The 22,936-nt window shown below is 39.9% G+C and overlaps 2 protein-coding genes across 3 annotated transcripts; both read left to right on the top strand.

Annotated features, from left to right (window-relative positions):
• The first annotated feature begins 2,401 nt into the window (after positions 1–2,401).
• Positions 2,402–9,572, top strand: LOC111233930 (cytochrome c oxidase assembly factor 1 homolog). 2 transcript variants are annotated; one of them, XM_022761853.1, is made up of 6 exons: positions 2,402–2,456; positions 3,762–3,875; positions 4,599–4,710; positions 5,640–5,791; positions 6,441–6,517; positions 9,221–9,572. In XM_022761853.1, exons 3-6 carry the CDS (start codon positions 4,617–4,619, stop codon positions 9,345–9,347), a joined length of 450 nt encoding a protein of 149 aa, XP_022617574.1. In that variant the 5' UTR covers positions 2,402–2,456; positions 3,762–3,875; positions 4,599–4,616; the 3' UTR covers positions 9,348–9,572. The 2 variants fall into 2 exon arrangements, with proteins under 2 accessions (XP_022617574.1, XP_022617576.1); XM_022761855.1 differs by lacking the exon at positions 2,402–2,456 and adding an exon at positions 2,588–2,685.
• A 6,020-nt stretch (positions 9,573–15,592) lies between these two features.
• On the top strand, positions 15,593–21,681 carry LOC111233822 (C-C chemokine receptor type 4-like). The gene is made up of 2 exons (XM_022761727.1): positions 15,593–15,659; positions 18,952–21,681. Exon 2 carries the CDS (start codon positions 18,966–18,968, stop codon positions 20,067–20,069), a length of 1,104 nt encoding a protein of 367 aa, XP_022617448.1. The 5' UTR covers positions 15,593–15,659; positions 18,952–18,965; the 3' UTR covers positions 20,070–21,681.
• Positions 21,682–22,936: the final 1,255 nt, after the last annotated feature.

Consider the following 22,936-nt stretch of genomic DNA (forward strand, 5'->3'; position numbering starts at 1 on the left):
TACTAATGGAAGGGTTCACATACTTTTGCACATGTTACATTTTCAGTGTTTGTGAAATAAACCACATTTGTTGAATTACATAATGGAAAAATATCTCTTTTTGTGTGTGTGTCCAGTATTTGGAAAGTGTGCTTTACAAATTAGGATTTGGATGTCTGTTAAATAAGGTTCTTTTAATGTTTTTTACAAAAACAGTGACCATGTCTGGAAGGTTCACATACTTTCAAGCAGCACTGTATATGCTCATAAATTACATGTAGAATATACAGTAAACAAACTAATCTGCAATGACAGGGAAGCTGTGGCTTGTGTTTGTGGAGTAATCAAATCAAAATCATCATTAGGCTGTCAGGCAATGAGTGACGTCTGCCGCAGGTATGATGGGATGACGGACAGCTGCAGTAAAGGCAGTGAGGAGAATAACAGTAACGTTAGTAATGGTATGATGGCATCAGAAAGGACTTATCCCTAAAACTCAAGAAGAAAAACGCTCACAGGAAAAAGGTAAGGCATTCTTTGATGATGCAGAGTCACTTGTGGGATGGAGGGGGTAGCTATAATGTTAGCCAATTTTTGAGCAAGTTTGCTACTTTTGTCCTGCTGGCTAGCTCGGCTAGCCTCCGCTAAATTGAGGAGTTTGATTGAGTGTTTGTATGCAAATGAACCCAGCTTTATAGTGTTTGCTCTTCAGCTCGTTAACATTACACTTCCGGAGGGAGGGGGTGTTGTTGGGCAAATGTCTGCGATGTCTGCGATATCATTGTCAGGTGGGTGTCGCCTCTCAGTCATAGACCTCCTATGCTGTTAAATATTTACCACAGGAACATTGCTTTAGGATTGTTTTTATGATGATTGTATTAAGTTTAGTGTGTTGTCATTTTATAGGCCTATGATGTGAAGTTTGCTTTATAACTAAAACGTCATTCAGGTGGATATTAAAACGTAGTAGTAGCAGTAGTAATAGTAGTAGTAGTAGTATCAGTAGTAACAGTGGATTATTCATATAGCACTATGAATTTTGAATGATCAATGTGTTAAGAAAGATTGTCCTATTCTCTCTCCTATTGTATTTTGTATATATTTTGTGGTTGGTTGACTCTGCTGACTTAATTGCAGTCTTTGTCACATTTATTACAATATTTATTGTGACACTGTAGTTTGCTAATTTGAACAAACCTGCCTCTATTCCTACAATAGACTTGAGTTTTTGATGTAGTATTTTTTTATTCAAAAGAACCATAATAACACAAATTTAAAAAAAAAATTAAAAAAATTAAAAATTTAATTTAATTTATATTATATAGGACCAGTACTTCTGCCCTCAGTAAGAATACAAGGTAAGACCATATCATCAGTCAGATACAAGTTGTCCACTTTGTAATACCCTGCAGAAATAGGTAAAAATATTCCCTCTATATCATATAGTGCTCATCACTAATTTACCATTGTTTTTATTACTTTAAAGAGTACAATGTGCAGATGAAAGCAGAAAAAGGCTGAAAGTGACAACTTTGAAATTGGGTGCATGCTTTAAAGGGACACTGTATATTTCAATTATAGTTTTCTATATATATATATATATATATAGTATATATAAACAGATTATGAATTTCTGTATCACTGCAACGTAACTGAAATTATATAATATGAATATTTGCTTATGATCAATTTTGCTTGGTAACCCAAGGAGCTTTGTCTTTACAGGTGTAATTCTGAAATATTTTGGAGCTTCAGTCCAAGCAGAGCCAGCCAATTTATTTATGTCTTTATTCTTTTAGGTCAAAGGGGAGAGAATTTTATGTTGAGTTATGTTTCATGTTTAAGAACTTTTTTCTCAGAAATAAACATTTTTGAGGAAAATCTGTTACATTTATTGACGTAGAGGAGCCTTATTGTTTACCTTTTATTATCATTTTCTCTAGGTTTTAATTGCTTGGGTCAACTTGAGATGTTTAATTTTAATTTGAGAGAGTTTTTCACAAATCTATCCTGTTATCCTCTTAAAGTGTAACAGATTGATGCATCTCCACTGATCATCTTAAAGGGTTTGGAGTCCCCCCAACGTAGTTTAACAAAATAGGGGCCCCCAAAAAGCTATACATGGCCCTGGTTTCAGACCAGTATTACAGAGTCTATCACAGACCAGTATTACAGTCTAAAATCTGTGTGTTCATTCTGTTCTGATCATTTCCGATGCTTCAGTAAAGAGAAACTTCAGCCTCATGTGTTTTATTTTATTTATATATTTTTTATAATCATTTGTTGTGACGTGATATATGACGTTATAAAACTCTGTAGTTACGGAATGACAGTACAGCAGTATTGACGCCGGCTGGCCGAACATGAGCGGCACACGCCAGAGTTTTAATGGAGCGAACCCATACCCAATTGGCGCAAGTGTGTGTGACGTTCACGGAAGTAAACGGAGTAACGTTGTCCGACCGATTTGACACAAGGTGAGAGTTTTTCTCTTATTTTACTCCAAGTGAGGAACAACGACCAGTGTTAAAACCGTAACGTCCAAAACTAGACAGTCATACGTTAGAGGTCACGGCACGTGAGCCATGGAAACGTCATCAGTCAGCTGCAGTAAGACTGGTTTCTGTGGGTCTGTGAAGCCTCTCAGATGTAAATGCTGCAGCTCTGTAAGACCAGGGCGGAGGGATGTTCTTAACGTTGGTTGAGGTGTGTTATGTCGGACGGCGGATGTGGACAGTTGTGTATGTGTGCGCGTGCTCCTTTTGGACATACACATACACAGGAAAGTTTTACTGCAAAACATTTACTTCATGTATTCACTTATTTATATCAGGACTTGTGTCGGGTTTTCTCTTGTTATCCGCAGATATTTTACATTAGATTTTATTATTATCAATCTGAGACTAAAACCGTTAAATACAAATTCAGTTGTAACGTGCTGTGAAGCTTCTCGTCACCTGTCACTCTCCGAATCCTTCTGCCAGAGTTTCCTGCTGCTCATAAACTGCTCAAACATTAACTAATATTTGTCTAGATTTTTACCTCATTTCAGAACATATGATTCCTACATGTTCCTGTGATGATGAATGTTTGGGCTGATTTCAGATCAGCTGAGCTGGTGTCCTAGTTTACCGTTAGGGGACACGTTAGAAATATAGCTGTCAGAAAACTCCTGACACCTACAGGTTGATATAATATTAGTTGACTGATGTTGGTTAAATCCAGGAAAGATGTTTTAATTCTAAAACATTGACCAGACTTACATTTACCAAATCAACCAGTCACTCTTCATCCTGCTAGTCTTCTCTGGATGCAGAATGTTTTTTAATGTAATTTTGCAGGTAAAGGTGAACAGCACAGCCTCTGACCCAGTTTTCCAGCAGTTAACTCACATACATCATTATGAAAACAGGATGTAGTGGTTTGTCTTCCACTGGTGCACCATGGGAAAGCGGTTTATACAGACAAAAGAAGAAGAACAAAGGAATTGTGTTTCCTGCTTCCTTTTTTGTTCTGGTAAAAAAAAAACAATATAGGCCCACCCCAATGCATGCTGGTCCTATACCTGCCAGGTGCTCATAGTGCCCACAATAAATAACAGAATAGTTAGCCAAACTGAACATGATGATGAAAAACAAAAAAAAAACAAGGAAACAGTAAAGTGAAAATGCAGGTGCACAGAATATAAACCGTTGCCTCAGATTACAAATGGCCACCAATGCACATCTATGGAGACAGAACTGAAACAAACGTCACTGAGCTCAGCTTTTTCATTTCTCCAGTTCCACTGAAGATGAGGATGAAGTTTGTTTCGGGCCTGATGTGAACCGCTCACAAAGTGTTTCTGGATCTGAAACAAACCGAAATAGAAAACAAAGCCGGTGGGACTAAACCCTGTAAGTACATTAACATACAGTAACTCATAAATGCTTCAGACTAAAATTATATCAGCTTATGTGAAATACAATGCACTGTGGGGACTGGTAACGTTGGCTTTAACTGCAACTTCAAAAACAGTCATATAAGAATGAAAAACCTCGTAGGCAGAAATGATTCATCTACATTTATTTTCAAAGGCACTTTGAATGATTATCATGTATTAATATTTACATTTTCCAACATCTACATCTACAGTTTGTTCTGTTTTGTTCAAATTTATTTATGTTTATTCTCATTATTCAGAGATGGTGACTTCCTTATGAAGTGTACATCACAGTTAATCTACAACTGTTTTCAGATCTGATCTGAGTTATTACTCTGCAAACTGTAGTAAGAGTTTGAAGTACCTGAGCAGCCTCTGTTAGCTGTGTGTTACAGTCACAGCTGCAGCTCCAGTTATTGACTGTGGGTGATCAGCTGGCCAAACTTATCAGAACTAACTTCCAGTTGTTTTTAGAACACGGACATAAACCTGTCTCTTTCATGCAGTATCTTTGCTTCAAAACCTCTCTTATCTTGCCTCTTAAACTTCATGATTTGAAAACCTCTGCATCAGACCACAGACTTGTGTTTCAGCTGACTTCAGTCTGGAGCTGTAGCTGAGATGCAGGGAGTGCTGTGTGTCTACATTTGTCCCAGTGAAATGACCAGACCTGTGTCTCTCTGTTCACGCTTAACAGGGATGGAAACAAACAAACATGAGGGTTTCCACCAGTCACCTGCAGCAGCTCGCCATCTTCACCACTGTGCTGACGGGCGGGGGGGTCGGCATCATGTACTACCTGATGCAGAGTGAGTACAGTACAGACAAGGCCTGTGTGTGTGTGTGTGTGTGTGTATTGAATGCTAAATGAACCATTTTAGGAGCTGAACAGCAAATGTCATAGATAGATAGATAGATAGATACTTTATATATCCCCTAGGGGAAATTCATGGCTGTACGCACATTGTACGACAATGTGCAATGACAATAAATACATTCTATTCTATCCAATTTATTCTGTTCTATTTTATTTTGTCCAATATATTCTGTTCTTTTCTATCCAATATATTCTATTCAATTCTATCTAACAGTTCAATAGAATTCTATTCTATTCAATTCAATATATTCTATTTATTTTATTCTATTCTATTCTATTCCTTTCTATCCAATATATTCTATTTATTCTGTTCTATTCTTTTCTATCCAACATCCACACACATCGCACCACAGAGTCTGTTACACCCTTTGTGATCACAGACTTCCTCGCTTCTGTTTGCTACTAAAGAATGGCTGGTGGATGGTCTTCCCCTCTCAGCCGCGCTGCCTTGTACTCTGTGTACTGGGGGCTATGGGCTACAGCTGCTCCCGGATTGGCTGTGGCTGCACCATTAGTAGTTGCTGATGAACAAACAGCGGTTGTTCCATTAGATGCATGTGAGACAGCTGTGCTCCTGTTTCCTGAGGGAATCACAAGTATGATTGGCTGCCTCCAGAGGACCTTTGCGTCAAGATGACTCTTTCTCTGCCGGGACATTCGACTGTGGGTGTGAGGAGTCTGTATCTGCGAGCCAGGGGCTACGCTACATGAGTAGTTGGATACAGTTCTCTTAGAATTTGCAAGTTCAGTAGCTCTCAGTCATCACACGTCAGTAAACTGCTTTCAACACTTTTACTCACTAATTTTATTATTATTTCATAATGCTCTTCCTTTTCTACTTCCTGTCTGCTGTTGAATTAGAGAAATTCTCTGCGTCAGACTACCACAGACTGGCTTTGCAGAAGTTGGAAGCATGTCCAGCTGCCATGGAAACCATTGGGGCCCCTCCCTTAAAAGTCCACAATATCCACCTGATTGACAGACACAACCGTGTAGATCAGAACACTGCACAGGTACCGTGTTGCGACAGTCATCAGAGTGTGTTATTCTGTGTTTGACAGGAACACACTGGCGGCCCGGATGCTGCTGCTGTAGATCAGGGGCCAGTTGCGCAAAACACCTTAAGTTAAGATTTTCCCTTAAAGTCTGAGTTAAGATTTATTTGAAATAAAAACAGTTGCACAAAACACACTTATGTCTTCTCCTTAAGGTTTCTTTAATATGTTCACTTAAATATTTCAGGTTTTTTCCTTGTCTTAGTCTTATTCTTCAGGAATCACTTAAAATTAGTTAAACTGTTGCACAAAAGACCTTAGCGACCAAGCTAAGGAAAAAAACTAACAGTAGCTCCGACTCGGTCTTAACTGCAACATCACTCAACTCATCCCATAAAGAGTGTTCCTCAACCGGAAGAAACCCTTAACAATGCAGAATTTTACTGCTATAAAATCTCTTTCATTTTAATTTTGTTTCTTAACTAAGGAAACATTTTAAGGGATTCTGTGCAACACACTTAAGATACTCCCTCAGCTAAGGAGAAATTAAACCTTAAGGGCCATACTTAAGTAGAAAACTTGAGGTGTTTTTGTGTAACCAGCCCCTTGTCCTTTATGACGTGTGATGTAACACTGATCCTGATGGTGAACTTTCATTGTGTTGCAGATGAAGATTCCCGTGACTGGGTCAAAAACCGGAGGTTATCTGTATGTTTTTTCAGTCAGAGACCATGATACCAACAGGTCAGTACATTCTCTTCTCGCTCCATTTTCATAGATAGGTACAGTAACATTATAAAGCTGACGGTGATGTTCTTGATCAAACTGATGTGTCATAGTGATGTAACACAGGTGGAGTCATGCAGTTTGGCATTTCCTTCGCCGTTAATTCTCTCTGCCTGTGTCGTGTTGCTGAGGTTTATTCAAATGAAGTGAAGGTCCGGTAGCCCTGCCGCCGTAGGGCTGCTCTTTCAGGAGACCCCTCTGTGGGTCATATCAGAGGGTTGAAGAAAACGACCTATGTGGTTGCTCAGGTTGAGTTGAGTTGTTGTTGGAGAGGCGCTGAGAGAAGCTTCAGAACAAACGAACAGGGCATCAGGTTCAGTCTGTAAATCATAAAGATGACAATCTTAGGACAAAACCAGAAAGTGAACCTTGAGTCCCTCTTCAGCTGTGACATCTCTCACAAATAGATACACTAAAAGACTTTTTAATCTATGACTTTTGAACTGAATAAACTGATTGAACCTGAATGGATCCGCTCCATCCTCCTCTCTACACACCTCCTCATTCAGCTCCACACCCACATCTGCCTCCCAGGTGGGTTTTATATGGTTTGATGACATATTAAAAAACAGTGACACAAAATTTGAAACAAGATGTTTAGATCAAATCATCACAAATATATCTTCTTATGGATCAACACTTCAAATAAAACACAGATGAGTGTTTCCTTGTGACATCACAAAGTTCCAGAAGTCCTGGCGGCTGGTTTTAAGGCTCAGTTTCTGAATACAGGCTGTGTGCATTTCTCTGTGGACTGAGGCTTTGATACTTTCACAGTATTAATATAGAACCTAGACCTGATCTATAATCAAACTACACATGGACAGAGACCTTTATACTATATGGGGCTTTAATGCAGGTAATAGGAATATTGTTAATATTTCCTGAGGCTATCAGGTATCTACCAGAAGGGTCAGTACTGAGGTTAGAAAACTGAAATGGTACAGATTTTGTGTAATGTGTAAGATCTTGCTACTTGCTCCACCTCCATAGGGGGCAGCATTTCACCTCTTCACCCCTGTCCAGTTAATCATGTTGTTGTTTTCCCCATGTTCCTTATAATTTATTATTTATAAGTGCATTTATTGTTGATAGCTTAAATTGTTGATAGCACAGAAACAGTACTTGTAATACAAACAGTATGTTTTTATTTACCTATAAAAAATATGAAGGCAAGGGGATACTGCATGACACATGGGCGTCAGGCTACAGCAGCATGAGGAAGGGATGATGACATCATCACAAAGGCACAATCAGTAATAAGGTTTATTGCCAGGAAGGTTTTTACTTACAAGATATTTGGCTTGGTGTTTGATGCAGTATCCAATAAACATATTAACAGGAAATAACAATAAAAAGGTAAAATACTGCAACAGTCAAAAAGATAAATATATAGATACACATTAAAAAAAACAAAACTATGAAAAAAACTATGAACAGAAGTGTTGACAAAACTCCTGCTGAGCAGGATGTGCAGAAGATCACAGTAGAGACAGTATGTGTTCTGTGCAGGGATAATACTCTGAGGTGTTACTGTAATGTGGTTGTTGATGGTTGATGAGGCCGGACGCAGAAGAAGAGGCAGGTGCTGGTCCATCACTGGGGAGGACTGGACTGGAATTCTGGTCCTGATACAGACAAACATGTGATAGGACAATTAGTTCTTTATATTCAAACATGTTAGGTCTGTTGTGTGTGTATAATAAATTATCCCGCTGGTTCTGGATCAAACAGTCTCTTTGTCTCACTTGTAAAAGAAAAGTTACTGACGCATCAGGAGCAGGAACAGCCGCAGGAACAGACTAAATTCTGCTACATCGCTAAAACATCTGTCGACAACATCAATCATACATTTATGCCACTTGAAGTTTTTGTCATTTGCACTAATGATACTTTTCGCTACAGACCAACATTAGATGTTACTCAGCAGTCTAAGAGAAAAGATGCAGCTCGGCATCAAACTGCATCTCTTTACCCGGAGCTGTCTCCAGCGGTGGGAAGCCACACCAGGATTCACCCGTGTTTTCTTCTTTGTCGGTGAATGTGGTTTCTTGTCGGAGCGATTCTTTGGGATGGAGATAAAGATCTCTTTCTAGGTGCTTCAGACATCTGTGCGTTTCTGTGATGTTAGTCGGGAGTTTTTTTTTTTAGTCGGGAGCTGTTGCGTAACTTCAAGCTCAGGAGGAAGCTCTTCTTCTTTGTGGGATTGAGGGCAGACTAGACGCTACACTGACTCACACAACATCTATCTATTCTTCACCATTCCTGCCACTGCAGACATACATCACAAATATGACATAAACAATAGACTTGGTGTAGTGTAAATAATATTAGAAACCTCCCACCCCTCCCTTTAGCAAACAGGTCAGCCATACCCCCACAAACAACAAGGTAACATACCGTCCTCTTGCTGACCTTAACAAAAAAGACTGGGTCTATGTACAATGGGAAGAATGCTATGAACTGAATTACTCTCTAACTAATGGTTACAGAATTTCACACAGTATTGAAGCTCCGCCTCCCAGGTACACCTTCAGTTACAGGTACACCTTGGTGGGCTATGTTCAGATAGTCTTGGGATATGTATAAATCATTTTATACTGTTTTTTGGATGATAGATTTATGTCACCATCTCTGACTCGTGTTGGTCACTCCCTGCAGGTGGAGTCTGGAGCAGGCGGTGCTGAAGCTCCGGGAAGGACAGACCATCAACCTGCTGACTCCTCCAGCTGCTGGAACCCAGACACCAGAGCACACACAGGGGCTGGACACAGGTCACTGGCACTGACCAGCTCCATGCACTGATGAGAATGATGAAAGAGGAAGTCGTCCCGCTCCGACAGCTGCTGAGTAGAGGTTTAATCATCCAGATGGTGAAAGCTCGGTTCCAGCATCGTCTAAATGAGACAGCAGTTACTCATGACACACAGCTCTGAGTGTCACTGGGCCTCTAACACACTGATCCGGATCGTTGTTGTGTTGTGTGACTTTTGAATAAATAATGTGAAACAGACACGTTGCTATCGTTGCACCAATCAGTTATTTTTTCATTTCTAATTAATTTCCTTTGAAAAATAAGGACGTGTATCGACATGTATCAAGATAAATCAGTTATCTTCTAGCTATAAACAAAGTGCGTGTGTGTCTGTGTGTGTGTGTGTGGTTGTGTGCAGGGCAAACAGCAGGATGAATCATATAGCAGGACACAAACCTGTGGTTTCACTGACTTATTTCACTCATCTCCCTGCTTCCTGTGCAGATGTAGATAAGGGAAGTGTTGTCATTACACCCACAGAGATGGTGTGTGTGTGTGTGTCTGCGTGTGTAGCTCTCTTTTATTCCATATACTAGTAATAAATGTAATCATGGCTGCCTTTCCTGTGAGCCTCTTTGTGTTTTCACAGGTTCACCCTGGTGACTGAAGGCTCAAACTCTTTCTGTCATGGACTCGCAGAGTTCATAGTTACTAGTTTGAAAAAAAAAGGTTTGCAAAGCAGAAGAATCATCATCCACAAACACCCTTGTTTTTGAAAACGATGAAAATGTGCATATTACTGAGAAACTATTATCATAGTTTAATTTTCACAAATAAGAATTAAATATATACTGTATAGAACATAAAATATACACACTTGAAAACGCAATCCACGTATCGTTTGAGATTGTAGCTACGCTACATCCTTCAGAGGACATGGCCTTCAAAGTCGCGGCCCTTTGTCTGCCCGCCGTTACCGACGCGACACAAAGTGCAGCTCCTGTCGCCTAGCAACCTTGACAACACAGCTTTTTTTACGGAAACTTGTGGTTTATGACCCTTAGTATAGTAGGTGTGGCGTCCAAGAGACACTAAGAAGTGATGAACCTGGGACTTGTTGTTCTATGCTCAACTGTGACTTTTGAAGTTGAAAGCGCTCATATTCAGTGAATAACAAGTGTGTCCCAGCAGGTTCATCACTTGTTTCTTTTTAAGTTATTCTTATTGGTCCGTGCCGGCAATAGCCAGAGCTGGAAGCATGTTGTTTTTGGGTTGTGCATACGTCCCATTCTCGTGAACGTGATATTTTAGAAATACTTTGACTGAATTTCTTCAAATTTAGTACAAACATTCACAAGGACTAAAGGATGATCTGATTAGATTATGGTGGTCAAAGGTCAAGGTGACGGTGACCTCACAAAACACGGTTTGGCCTTGTGAACGCAATATCTCCGTAATGTCTTGAAGGAACCTCTTCAAGTTTTGCACAAATTTGCTCAAGGACAAATTGATTAGACTTTGGTGGTCGAAGGTCAAAGGTCAAGGTCATGGTGAACTCAGAAAACACTTTTTAGCCATCAAGACTTCACACAGTAATAATGACAAACATTTCTCACAAATGACACCATCTATCCCTCATCTACAATGTCGCCCTTTCATCGGTACCCAGGAGGGTCAACAACATAACCTCAGACGACTCTCAACGATCGTCATCCACCAGGGGCTCACCTGACCCTAACGACTGTCGTTCACAGGGGACAACAACAGGGTCACCTGACCCCTAACGACGGTCGTCCACATGAGACCACAACAATGGTCAGGTGAAACCAGTACTTTCACAGGTACTTTGGTGGACCCACCCACAAGAGGTTAAATACCTGGGTCCTACTCCACTTTCTTGGTCAGACTAGTGCGGACTAGAGAGACCAATACATGATGAACTGATGAAGCCGCTTGGATAAGAGGCGAAACGTCTTCCACAGACAAATACAAGTCCAGTTGCCTTCGATTTAATTTGAGAGAGAGATAACTATGACCTGGACGAATGAGAACATTCACAGACAGACAGAGAGAGAGAGAGAGAGAGAGAGAGAGAGAGAGAGAGACAGGAAAGTCTGGGCCGCTGCGGTTAGGATTACGCCTTCATGGTTTGTTGTAAGTTGCAGTGCACTGAGCTCTCAGGGCCACCGTAGCTTGGTTTTAACAGCTGTACTGTTAGCTGCTGAACTGAGCTGAAACACAATACTTACATTTAACAGTGTGATCCTCAGGCTCTCTGTCTGTGTTAATGCTGCCATATTATGTTTATTACCGGCATGCAATGAATCTTGGGATAGGTTGGACCACGAAGGATCCACCTGTTGGAGCCTTCATTGTCCAGGAAAGGAATTATACATTTGAAGCAGCCTTTGAAATGGGACAGTGTATCTGCGCAGCTGTGATACAATCAGTACTCAGATGCAGCCTTTGAAGGATGTGGCCCCTGAAGTGGGACACAGCTGTTATGAATAAAATTACATATTTTCAATTTAACTGTGACATTATAACGAATGTCATTTTAAAACCAAAATGAATGAAATGTAATTTCACCTCCAGCACAGGCTGTATTCACTGTTTTTAATAAACTGCAGGGAAATGATCTGTGGGAATTGATATCGTGTACCTGCAGATTATTGACCACACAGTTACATGTGAGACATTTTAGCAGTTCACACATCAGTACTGTGTGGTGACTTTTTACGGACAGGCGCACATTGTACACCTCCCACCCCCTAACCATAAACCACTATCTCTGTGTGTGATTCAGTTCACTGCACTTAATGAGAAAACTGCATCAAACTAAAACTAAAACCTCCTCATGACAGTAGCAGCAGCAAACCTCTCATGATTTTGTGCTGCTGTCCTGTCTTGTCCTATCTCTCTGCTCTCTGCATGAACATCTTCACCTTTCTGCTCTCCTTCCTGTCTGAAGAAGTATCAGGATTATTCCTTTGCACTGACACTAAACATATCAAATGTGCAGTATGCGGAAAATCTATGGCGATCTCCCTTCCAGGTCTTGCACAGAGAACTCTACACCTGTTAGGTATCAGCTTTGTCTACAGCCAAACTCCTAGATTCTAAGTTCGTGTGTCCTTGTGTTGCTTACGCCTCCACTCTAACTGTTGTCTGCCTGTGTTCCAGGTTCAGCTTCACCCTGCCTTGCTTCACTCCTCAAAGTGTCTACAAACCCCAGCCTGAGATCCAGCACCCAGCCATCTCCATCTCTCCATCGCCTTATTCCTAAGTTCTACAATAAACTGGACTGCCTCTGAGTCTGAGTTCTACCTTTGGGTCCGAACCACTAAACTTAATTTAAAAATGTAACAACACATTGATTAACAGAAAGGGAAATATGTTGAAGTGAAAACTAAAAAGCAGAACAGAATTAGAAGACATGGATATAATGTCACATGGTTAACTGTAATTATGTACATTTAATATGTATGTTCAAAAGAACTAATTGACAGCTGCTGCACAGTACACCCTAACTAAACCAAGGTGATTACAAGGACAACTTACTCAACTTGCTGCTGCCTCTTAACACTTAGGAAGAAAAGACTAAAGGAATTTTCAAATGCACAAGTTCAGTTTCCACACACACACACACACATCCGCACATTTATAATAATGCTGCAGTACAATAACTGATCTCAGGACAGTGAAAGCTGAGTCGATGGTGACTATCGTAAACTGCTGGTAGTCAAACCAAGCATCAACCTCCGGGGCTGAAAAATGAATCCTACACTGAAATGACAAAAACTGCAGTTACTTGAGTTAGGGTTAGGAGATAGGGAATGCATTATATCAATGACGGTTTGACAAATATAGTTAGACGAGTGTACTCGTGTGAGTGTATGTGTGTGTTCTGAGTAGTGATACTGAGTACTGATTTAATAATGTAACATTAACTACTGAGTACTGATGTGATAATGCAGTGATGAATGAGCACTGCTTCTGATTCTAGTCACACAGTGGATGATCTGACTCGACATTTCTCTTCATGTAGAGACAGTGAGTAAACAAACTGCCTGCTAGAATCTGACCTGTTTTTTGTGCACTAAACTGTGTGTTTGTGTGAAGAGAACCACCACGAACTAGTTCAAGTTTAATGAATGTATTTTTCATTCAGACGTTCACTTGCGCTGTCACAACATACAGCAGTTCAACAATAAAGAAAAACCTCAACAGCCTAGCGAGGAGTGGCTAGAAGGTAGTTTCTTTCTATGTTTATGTTATTTATATTATATATGGAAATGATCCAACAATTTAATGAGATTAGATAAGACTGTTTTACTGACACAGGGGCTAGTAGTCTTATTTTGTGTCTGCGTGGGAGAAGTGTGAGATACTGAAAAAGAAAAGGGTTTGAGAGGAAATGAGCTGGTGTTTAACACCTTTTGTTCACAGCTGTCAGTTCCAGGAAGGAAATCAAGAAAACCTAATATATGTAAATATTTTCATCTTCATCCTCATGTGTGTGAAGGTGTGTGCATGTCAATCAGTTCAATCAGTTTCCTTTAAATAAACCTCCTCACCATATTTCTTCTTTATCTCAATAACTAAACTGATGATCCACATGTGGAAAATGGGAGGTGGGAGGGAGGCTCATCGACGACTCACCAGGGCTCTGAGTCTAGACCGGAGGATGTAGGATGTAGCATTGTCATCTTTGGTATCTGAATTGCTAAGAGGGTTGTGGGTTGTTGGTTCATGATACTTTTTTTTTTTCACACACACACACACACACACACACACACACTCTCTTCCCTCTTCCCTCTTCCCTCCTTCCATGGGAGGCCATGTGGGGGCGACTGCAGCTTCCACCGCCTGTTAACCATGGGCTGTTTTTTCTCTAAACGTACCCATACTGGAGGCAGGAGCAGACTGCAGACTGTAACCAAATATGCCCTCTCTCTTTCTGGTTGCAGATGAGCAGGAAGGAGAACTGAAATACCATGAGCTGGTAAAGAGGAAGAATAAAGAAAACTGTATCAGATAAGATCTCTTTCATTTTTACCAAGAAGTTGAACACTTTTTCCTCACAATAAGCCCCTATTGCTAAACTGTCAAACTATTTGGTGATTCTTATCTTATAATGCTCTTAAATTTCCTCTCTCTGAAGAAAATATATAATTGCCTGAAATTGGTGTGGAATTTGACAAACAAAACAGGCAGCTCCTATGTGGAGAAATATTATAGCCATATAGTCAAAGTTATTACACAGAAGACAACACTCATTTTAAGTAGTAAAGAAACAAATTAAATCTTATTTTTCAGATTGTACCACATGATGAAAGGCCTGTTTGCTGCATAACAGCTTATAGCATATAGTATAATGGTAGATGTCAATGTGTTCTTTAATTATAAAGCAGATCTAGATTCTATATTAATACAGTCTAGGAGATATGTTGGGTTTTATACCCCAAGCAAACAGAATTGTTATAGAAGTTGTTGTTTTTTTATTGGAATATTTTGACACAAATACATGAACCATTTTTATCACATTTACACACCCTGTAAGAGGAAGAGACAAAGAAATCCAGAGATCAATATTTTTCCTCAGCTTGTCTGACTGAACACAAAAGTTGTTTTTAAATTAGAGTTCGGCATTTACAGGAGGACACCAGCCCAGATAAGTAAATTGTCTTTAACTGTTTCAAAGGGAAAAGATTCAAGAAAAAGAGGATCCAGATCCAGAAATGCATGTTTCCTTCAATTAACCGAGGCTCCCAAAACAACTGATTGAAGGTCCCATACAGTCTAAAGGTCTCTGTGCATGTGTTGGTTGATTATAGATCAGGTCTAGGTTCTATATTAATACTGTGAAAGCATCAAAGCCTCAGTCCACAGAGAAATGCACACAGCCTGTATTCAGAAACTGAGCCTTAAAACCAGCTGTCAGGACTTCTGGAACTTTGTGATGTCACAACAAAACAGTCACTGCCGTCAACCATGCTCCACGCCCCACCCACCTGGACCCACCATCCAACCTTGCAGGATTTGGTTCCTCTAAGTGTAATCTTGGGTCACTTTTCGTTCTTAAAACCATAAATATATCTTCTTATGAATCAACACTTCAAATAGTGTCAAATATGGACTTTTACATCAACAGTGGTTGTAGCCAATAGACAGCTGATGTCTATGTAGTTGCTGATATCATTTAACTACCACAGGAACCTTGTACTTGTCTGCACACTCGTCTGGTTTAGGACAGCCCCTTCACCAACTCAATCAGTTGCAGTGAACAGCCCACAGTCACTTGTTGTACTCCTGCTGCTGCTGCACACCCAATAAGATCCACTGGTGAGTTAATTTATCCTTAATGACAGTGGACTTTAAAAGTAATTTGAATTTGTTTGTTTGTTTTACATTCATCTGTATTATGAGATGTACATGTGTATAATTTAGTTAGTTCTTGTCTGAAACTGTGGTATTTTAATCTCTGAAATGCATGGTGAAGTTGTGTATCCCTTTAAATGCATGTTTTTATGAGATAAGATAGAGGAGTTGTGGTGAGATGAACTTTCATTGAAAATACTGCAATGACTCAAACATGTCTCACTAGTGTTTTGTATTGTTTTTGATCACCTGGAAATGACTCCATCAGTTTGTTGAGTGATTCAAACTCATGGTTTCACAGCTAATGTCAAACTGCAGAACTGTGAAGATTAACAGGAACACTGAAAACTACACATCTGTGGTTCATTATCAATCACTATAAATCACTGATTAATCTAATTATTACAACTTACAATTTTTTTTTATGTAAAATAGGCAAACACCAACACAGCACTTAACATGAGTGAATAGTGTCAAGTTTTCAGGAGTCTTATTTATAATCTGAAGATTTCTTCTAGTCTCCATAAATTGCTACTGACGATGTGTAAATGAAGGATAATCAGATTTTAAATACTGGTTAAACTCCAGTGATCTGTTAGAATTTAGGACAAAAATCATTAACTAACTCCACCTTTTAATAAAATCAAAAAATGCACTTTAGGTCAAAAACATATTATTCACTGTGGTTTGACTGAAAAGAAGGAATCCTGATAGGTAACAAGTATTATAAGGTACATAAATATTAATATAAACAATAAAAACAGATTTGATTGCTCATCACAAAGGGAAAACATGAATATTTATTATTTATTATCAAAATTTACATCTGCATTAATACTATATAGAAACACAAAGCTCTTTCATTACTAAATCTAAAAAAAAAAGAGAAAAAAAAGAAAGATACTGATGATGATGCAACAAGTCAGGGACAGGAAATGAGCGTCTGTGCTCCTTCACAGTAACTCACAGCGCAGATAGATTAGACTGAATCTGTGGAAGAACCCATGAAATGTGAATAAACCAAATTATTGCATCTACTTAGCAACTTATCATAAATCCTCAAATGGTTCACTGAGCGCTGTCATGAAAAAAAAAAAATCAACTACAAAAACAACACAACCTCATCATGTGCCAGGATAATTATCTCTATGATAAATACCATAAATGAATATACAATGTCAAACAATTGTAGAAGAAAATAAACTCACAGCTTTCTGAGGGCTACAACAGAAGTGTTGCTTCCATCAGACAAACTGCACAGAGGACAGTGAAGAACTACTTCCTGTCTCCTATTACGACCTCGTACAGACTTTAAAGTGACACGCCACGCTGCCTCACACCAGGATTTAAAACTGTGAAATATTACAGTGAAATAAATTAATTCAACTGGCATCACAGTGATTCACACAAATGACCCATGCAGAATTCAACTTTGATGAACTTTGACATTAGAGCTGTTGACCAATAGCGTGGCAAGCTCACAGAGAGCTGGAGAGTCCAAAATACAGGAGGCTATCTTTACTAGCTGTGTTGCACCATTCACTTTTATTTAACCTCCTCTGTCTGGTGCAAATATGTCTTTTGAATAAACTTAATCAACTTTATTGTCCCATTAGCAACAAAGCTAGGCTAACGAGCTCTGAGAGATTTATTTCCGTATTCAATTACTTTTTAATGGAAGAATTCTGTACAAGGGTGAACAAAATGCCAGGAGGAAGTAAGCAGAATATTAGACAGGAAATAAATATGATCTGAAGTGCCTCTCCTCACTGCGGCAGCTTCAAAGTGCCCTCAGAGGTATTTCCATGATGTCTGTCTGCCTGCAGTGATAGAATATTTGCCCGGTGCCAAACCAATGGTGAAATTGAATATTTCCAAAAACTGTACCAACTATAAAACTAATCTGAGAGCTATAGGGCAGGAGTTTTAATGAAGCAAATGTGATGTGCATCTTGCAAAGAAGAGCAGAGTGGAGTGCACAGTCTGGGAAATATTGGGTATAAACACTGGGCACAAATCTGACCATCAACCTACAGCAATATTAATGGGCTAGCATGTTGTAGAGGTGACCCATGTTTTGTTTTTCCCATTTCATAGACACTTTGGATGTAGCAATGGTGTTAACAGAGTAGGAGAGACATTAATCTCAGGGTTGGTGATCTGAGACTACGCAGAGAGTCTAGCCTACTCTTTAAGTTCAGAGGTAAAGAATATAAGACTCACCCCTGTTGAGCTGAAACTGAGTCATTTCTGGGAACAAGTATTGCACACCAGTTGAGAGAGTCAGGAGTTTTTTTTTGCTGCTGAACTAAGCAGTTTCTCTTCTCTGTTTTGAGGACCTAACAAAAAAATCAACATAAGATGATGGAACAGACATGAATCATTAAGTTACAGCTGCTCCTCTTAATTTCTACGGGTAAAACACAGCATGGTCACAAATCCAGCTCATCAATGCAAGATAGAAAACCTTCCAGCTTATTCCAATCCTGAGTATCTGAAAGGGAACAGACTGAAGCTGTGTCCCAATTCAGGAGCCACTTCCATCAGAGGCTGCGTTTGACTGGGGACATTTCCAGTTCAGCGCTCAATACATCATTAAAATATCTACTAAATATAAAATAAAAAGGAGAATATTCCCAACAGACAGTAACTGTTACACTGTAATAAATTATGGTGAAGGATGACTGATAAAACATCAAGTCCCTGCCTTTGAGGCAGTTGTGAAGTCTGATTGTCTATGTATTCCTCATTATTTATATTTAGTAAGTAAGGGTCCGCAGATCACAAGAATTGAAAGTGTTGTGCATAAAAGTATTCCAGGTTTTGAATATTGTAGACAGTCTGGCAACTTCTAACATAAAAAGTTTTTCAAGTTCTGGCTGGGGGGCTTTGGGTATGTTTTTGTTATTTCACTGATGAACGCCTAACCAATGGGTGAGCCAGCTAACCTTTTCTCTGCCTAGAGACAACAAAAATTGGATAAATCTATTTTGATGGTTTTACCTTCACTTCTGAAGCTGCTATAGCTAGCAGCCAGCCCACCCTGTTAGTAAGTTAAGAGTAAGTAAGTAAGTAAGTTAGGGGTCAGTCCCCGTTTTTGGCCGGCCCCGGAAAATGTGGACATCTGGTCACCCTACCTTAGAGGCTACTCTAGATCAAAGTGTGTTTCTCAAAGTGTGGGTGCAAATAGTGACAGGTGTTATTATTATTAGCAGCAAATAGACTGACCTAGGCCTTTCACGTCTCTGTGCCACAGGTAAAACTGCAACCATGAGTTCCAGCAACGACCAAGACATGTACGACCTCTTCAATGAGCTCTTCGATATCAACGATATCAACGATACCAACACGACTGACCCGAGCTACGTGGTCAGCAGGACTGTCAAGCTCTGCTCGAAGATGGTTGTCAACAAGTTTGGTGCGAGATTCATCCCAATTTTCTACTATGTCAACTTCCTCCTGAGTTACCTTGGCAATGGGCTTGTCCTCTTCATCATCTACAAGTATGAGAAGCTCCACACGGTGACAAACATTTTCCTCCTGAATTTGGTCCTCTCCAACTTCCTCTTCGCCATCAGCCTTCCCTTTTGGGCGACGTACCATCTGTCTGAGTGGATTTTTGGCATGGCTCTGTGCAAGATGGTCAGCAGCGCCTACTTCATCGGCTTCTACAGCTCCATCCTCTTCCTCACGCTAATGACATTTGATAGATACCTTGCAGTGGTGCATGCAGTGGCAGCTGCCAAGAGCAGGAAGAAGGCGTACGCCATTATTGCGTCTGTGATAGTTTGGGGCATCAGTATTGTAGCAAGTGTGAAAGAGCTGGTTCTCAGAAATGTGTGGGAGGATCAGATCAATGGGCTGATGTGCGAGGTGTCCGGATACTCCGATAGCACCATGGACCACTGGGAACTAGTCACTTATTACCAACAATTCCTGCTCTTCTTCCTCCTCCCTCTCTTCATGGTGATGTACTGCTACATCAGCATCACTGTCCGCATCATGTCCACCCGCATGAAGGAGAAGTGCCGCGCCATCAAGCTTATATTTGTCATCATCTTCACCTTCTTCGCCTGCTGGACACCCTACAACATTGTCATCCTCCTTAAAGCCTTACAGATCTCCAGCACCAGTAAGGACGACTACACATGTTCAGACATGGAGCACTTGGACTACGCCCTCTATGTGACCCGGAACATAGCCTATCTGTACTGCTGCATCAGTCCTGTGTTTTATACATTTGTGGGGAAAAAGTTCCAGAGCCACTTCAGACGGCTGGTAGCCAAGAACATCCCCTGTCTAAAGAGACACATCAGCCTGAGCAGCCAGAGCACCAGGACCACATCACAGAGGACACCATACTCTGACTATTAGACACACACACACACACACACACACACACACACACACACACACACACACACACACACATACTATACAATCACATGCAATGTAAAAACTTACCACATCACAGAGGGCTATTACTACTATTAGTACTAGAAGGAGACACACACATTCTTGTACTTCGATCTTTGTGAGCACACTCATTGACATAATGTATTCCCTGGTGCCCACATGAACCTAATTCTAACCCTAAAACAAAAATGTCCTCAATATTTAGGAAAATACTTTGTTGGTCCTCACTATGTAGCATTTAAGCATTCACAAGTCCACAAGTCCACACACACACACACACACACACACACACGCACTGTACAATTATATGCACACCACAACAATGTAAAAACTTACCACATCACAGAGGATACCACACTGAGTACTAGAGAGAGATTCACACACATTCTTGTACTATCCATCTTTGTGAGGACACAAAAATGTGTTAGGAAAAAACTTTGTTTGTCCTCACTTTGTAGCATTCACACACACACACACACACGCACACCCCAGATAGCAAAATGAAACTTCTGGTCCAACATATACCAGGGTGCTCGGCCCAAGTCTGGCGCATACACTTCCACATCTGGGCAGAGTCCAGCTGTTATCCTCCGGTATTGACTGACAGCTGGAAGACTTTCTTTGTGCACAACAGAACTGATCCAAATGTGGAAGTAGCATCTTACAGCCATGCTGTATATGGGCCAGATTCGGGCCAGGGAACTGGGTGTATACTGGACCAGAAGAAAACAAGCATGTGGCCCGAGTATGGGCTGGATTTATTTCGCTATATGGTACACACACACACACACACACACACACTGGACAATCACATGCAATGTAAATTCATATTCTCTGGCATAAGTGTGGATTACGGTTTGTTAAGATTTATAAATACATATATTATCAGCTTTTCAAGGAAAAACTGAAGCTGTGTGGTAATTTTCTGATTAAGCTCTTTTCTAAATAAGAAAGTTCAGTTTACTTGTGATCTTCGGCTGGGGATCAGAACTTTACTTCCTGTCAGATAATCAGTTGTAAACAATCAATTCTTCTTTTATCATTAACTTCATTAGATATAGGAAGTGTATCAGTATGACGACTGCATCACTTAAATCTTCTATTTCTCAGATTGAACTTTTATCAGCTTTTATCAAACCTTGTTTTAATATTCATAAGAAAACCTTATTTGAAAAGGTTACATGATTAAGCTTGTTGTGTATTTTTTATACATGTTTTTATTTTATTTTATACATACATACATCATCAGCTCTGTAAACTACTGTACACAGCTACAGAGTGATTCTGCTGTTGTTCATATGTGGATATAGTGTGAGTCTGGTCATTCCCTGAAAACTGGTCTGCGGTAAATCCATTGAAAATTTTAATTTTACCAATATGGAAATTTTTGCCGTCAATCAAAACAATACCACAAGATGGAGTTTGGTGACATTGTGGGATCATGGGAGTTGTTGTCTTCGCCACCATTGCCGTCATTGTAGTCAGCTATTCAGTCATTCAGGAGGTTTTTACCTGGAACTCGTGTCCTCCTCTCCATAACAAACACACCAGGTGAAAAAAAATCATTGATTCTCTCGGTGAACACAGGACGTCTCCAGCAGCTGGGAGCTGAGCTGTCTAACATTTGCTCCGCTTGTTTCTCTGATAACTTCAGATCCAGACGTCCGACGACTAAAATCCTTCATCTGGTTCAAATATAGAGCTGAAAACCACCAAGGTGTAAAAAGTGCATGTGGCTTAAAACTAAAACTCAATGATGAACTTCTGTCAGACAAACACACTGACACATGATCATAGAGAATGTGATGTCACTGACAAAAGACCAATGAAACATGAAACAATCAAGTCACAGATTTCTCTGGTTTGAGAATCGATGGAAACATTTGTGTTAATGTAAGAACACAACTCAACAACATATAGAATATAGGTCTATATGTTTTTAGACATTTAATGTGGAAAAGTTACATGTTAAAACTGTAAGGACCTTAAAATCTGAAAAGTTAAAGGTCTTAAAAGGCTGAGACTTTTTTTTTTTTACTATCAAGAAATCACATGAAAAGTGTGTTAGTACACCTCTCAGTACTCTCTGGCTCCATACCCTATCAGTGGCTCTCCCATGGTCCCATTAGTTCCTACTAAAGACATAAGTCTTTCGAATCATCTCACAAATGAATACCGGTAATTCTTTTTTTAAAAGCCAATAAAAGAGCAACTGGGCTCTGAAGTTTTCACTGAGCATTATTTAACCCCCCCACTCCCCGGCAGGAACTTTTACTGATACGAGAGTGGAGGTGGAAGGACACAGACATTAATCTGTCACTGTTAAAGGCCGTTTTTCATGAGGAGCTTTAGTCCATATTCCTATGTGTATATCTTCTTCAGACCTGCTCCTGGTCCCGTCTTGTTGATTCTGTGTACATGTTCGTAGAGATGTATTTGTCCAAGTGCTTTAAAATGAAATGTATCATATCCTTTCAATAAATATGACAAACTGTTCCCCTGTGACATCTGTCCTTTTATGGAATCTATCCATCCCTCTGCTGTCGTGGTTTATGGGCTTGGATGAATGATAGGAGCGTTTCCCTTTTCTGACAGAACATCTGGAGCAGCTTCCTGTCAGCCGAGCACATTTTTCTGGTGAATCATAGTGGTCAGGTCTGGAGGAACAACATGAAATAATGAAACAGTGTGAGTCAAATAAACAGGCTCTTTAAACAGCATGGCAACAGCATTGAAAGTACAGTGATAACGTATTGGTGATTTTGGTTACACCAAAAACATATTAGAAGTGTATATCTTTTTAAATTATCATGTCATATTCATAT

This window comes from Seriola dumerili, unplaced genomic scaffold, assembly GCF_002260705.1.
Source record: "Seriola dumerili isolate Sdu_G_001 unplaced genomic scaffold, Sdu_1.0 BDQW01000432.1, whole genome shotgun sequence".
NCBI classification, from domain to species: domain Eukaryota; kingdom Metazoa; phylum Chordata; class Actinopteri; order Carangiformes; family Carangidae; genus Seriola; species Seriola dumerili.

Excerpts from the sequence above, each read along its gene's own strand:
- LOC111233930 (XM_022761853.1), top strand. The coding sequence starts at position 4,617 with ATGAGGGTTTCCACCAGTCACCTGCAGCAGCTCGCCATCTTCACCACT. Across the intron at positions 5,792-6,440 it reads TAGATCAGAACACTGCACAG|ATGAAGATTCCCGTGACTGG; the intron begins GTACCGTGTTGC and ends ATTGTGTTGCAG. Across the intron at positions 6,518-9,220 it reads AGAGACCATGATACCAACAG|GTGGAGTCTGGAGCAGGCGG; the intron begins GTCAGTACATTC and ends CACTCCCTGCAG.
- LOC111233822 (XM_022761727.1), top strand. The coding sequence starts at position 18,966 with ATGAGTTCCAGCAACGACCAAGACATGTACGACCTCTTCAATGAGCTC.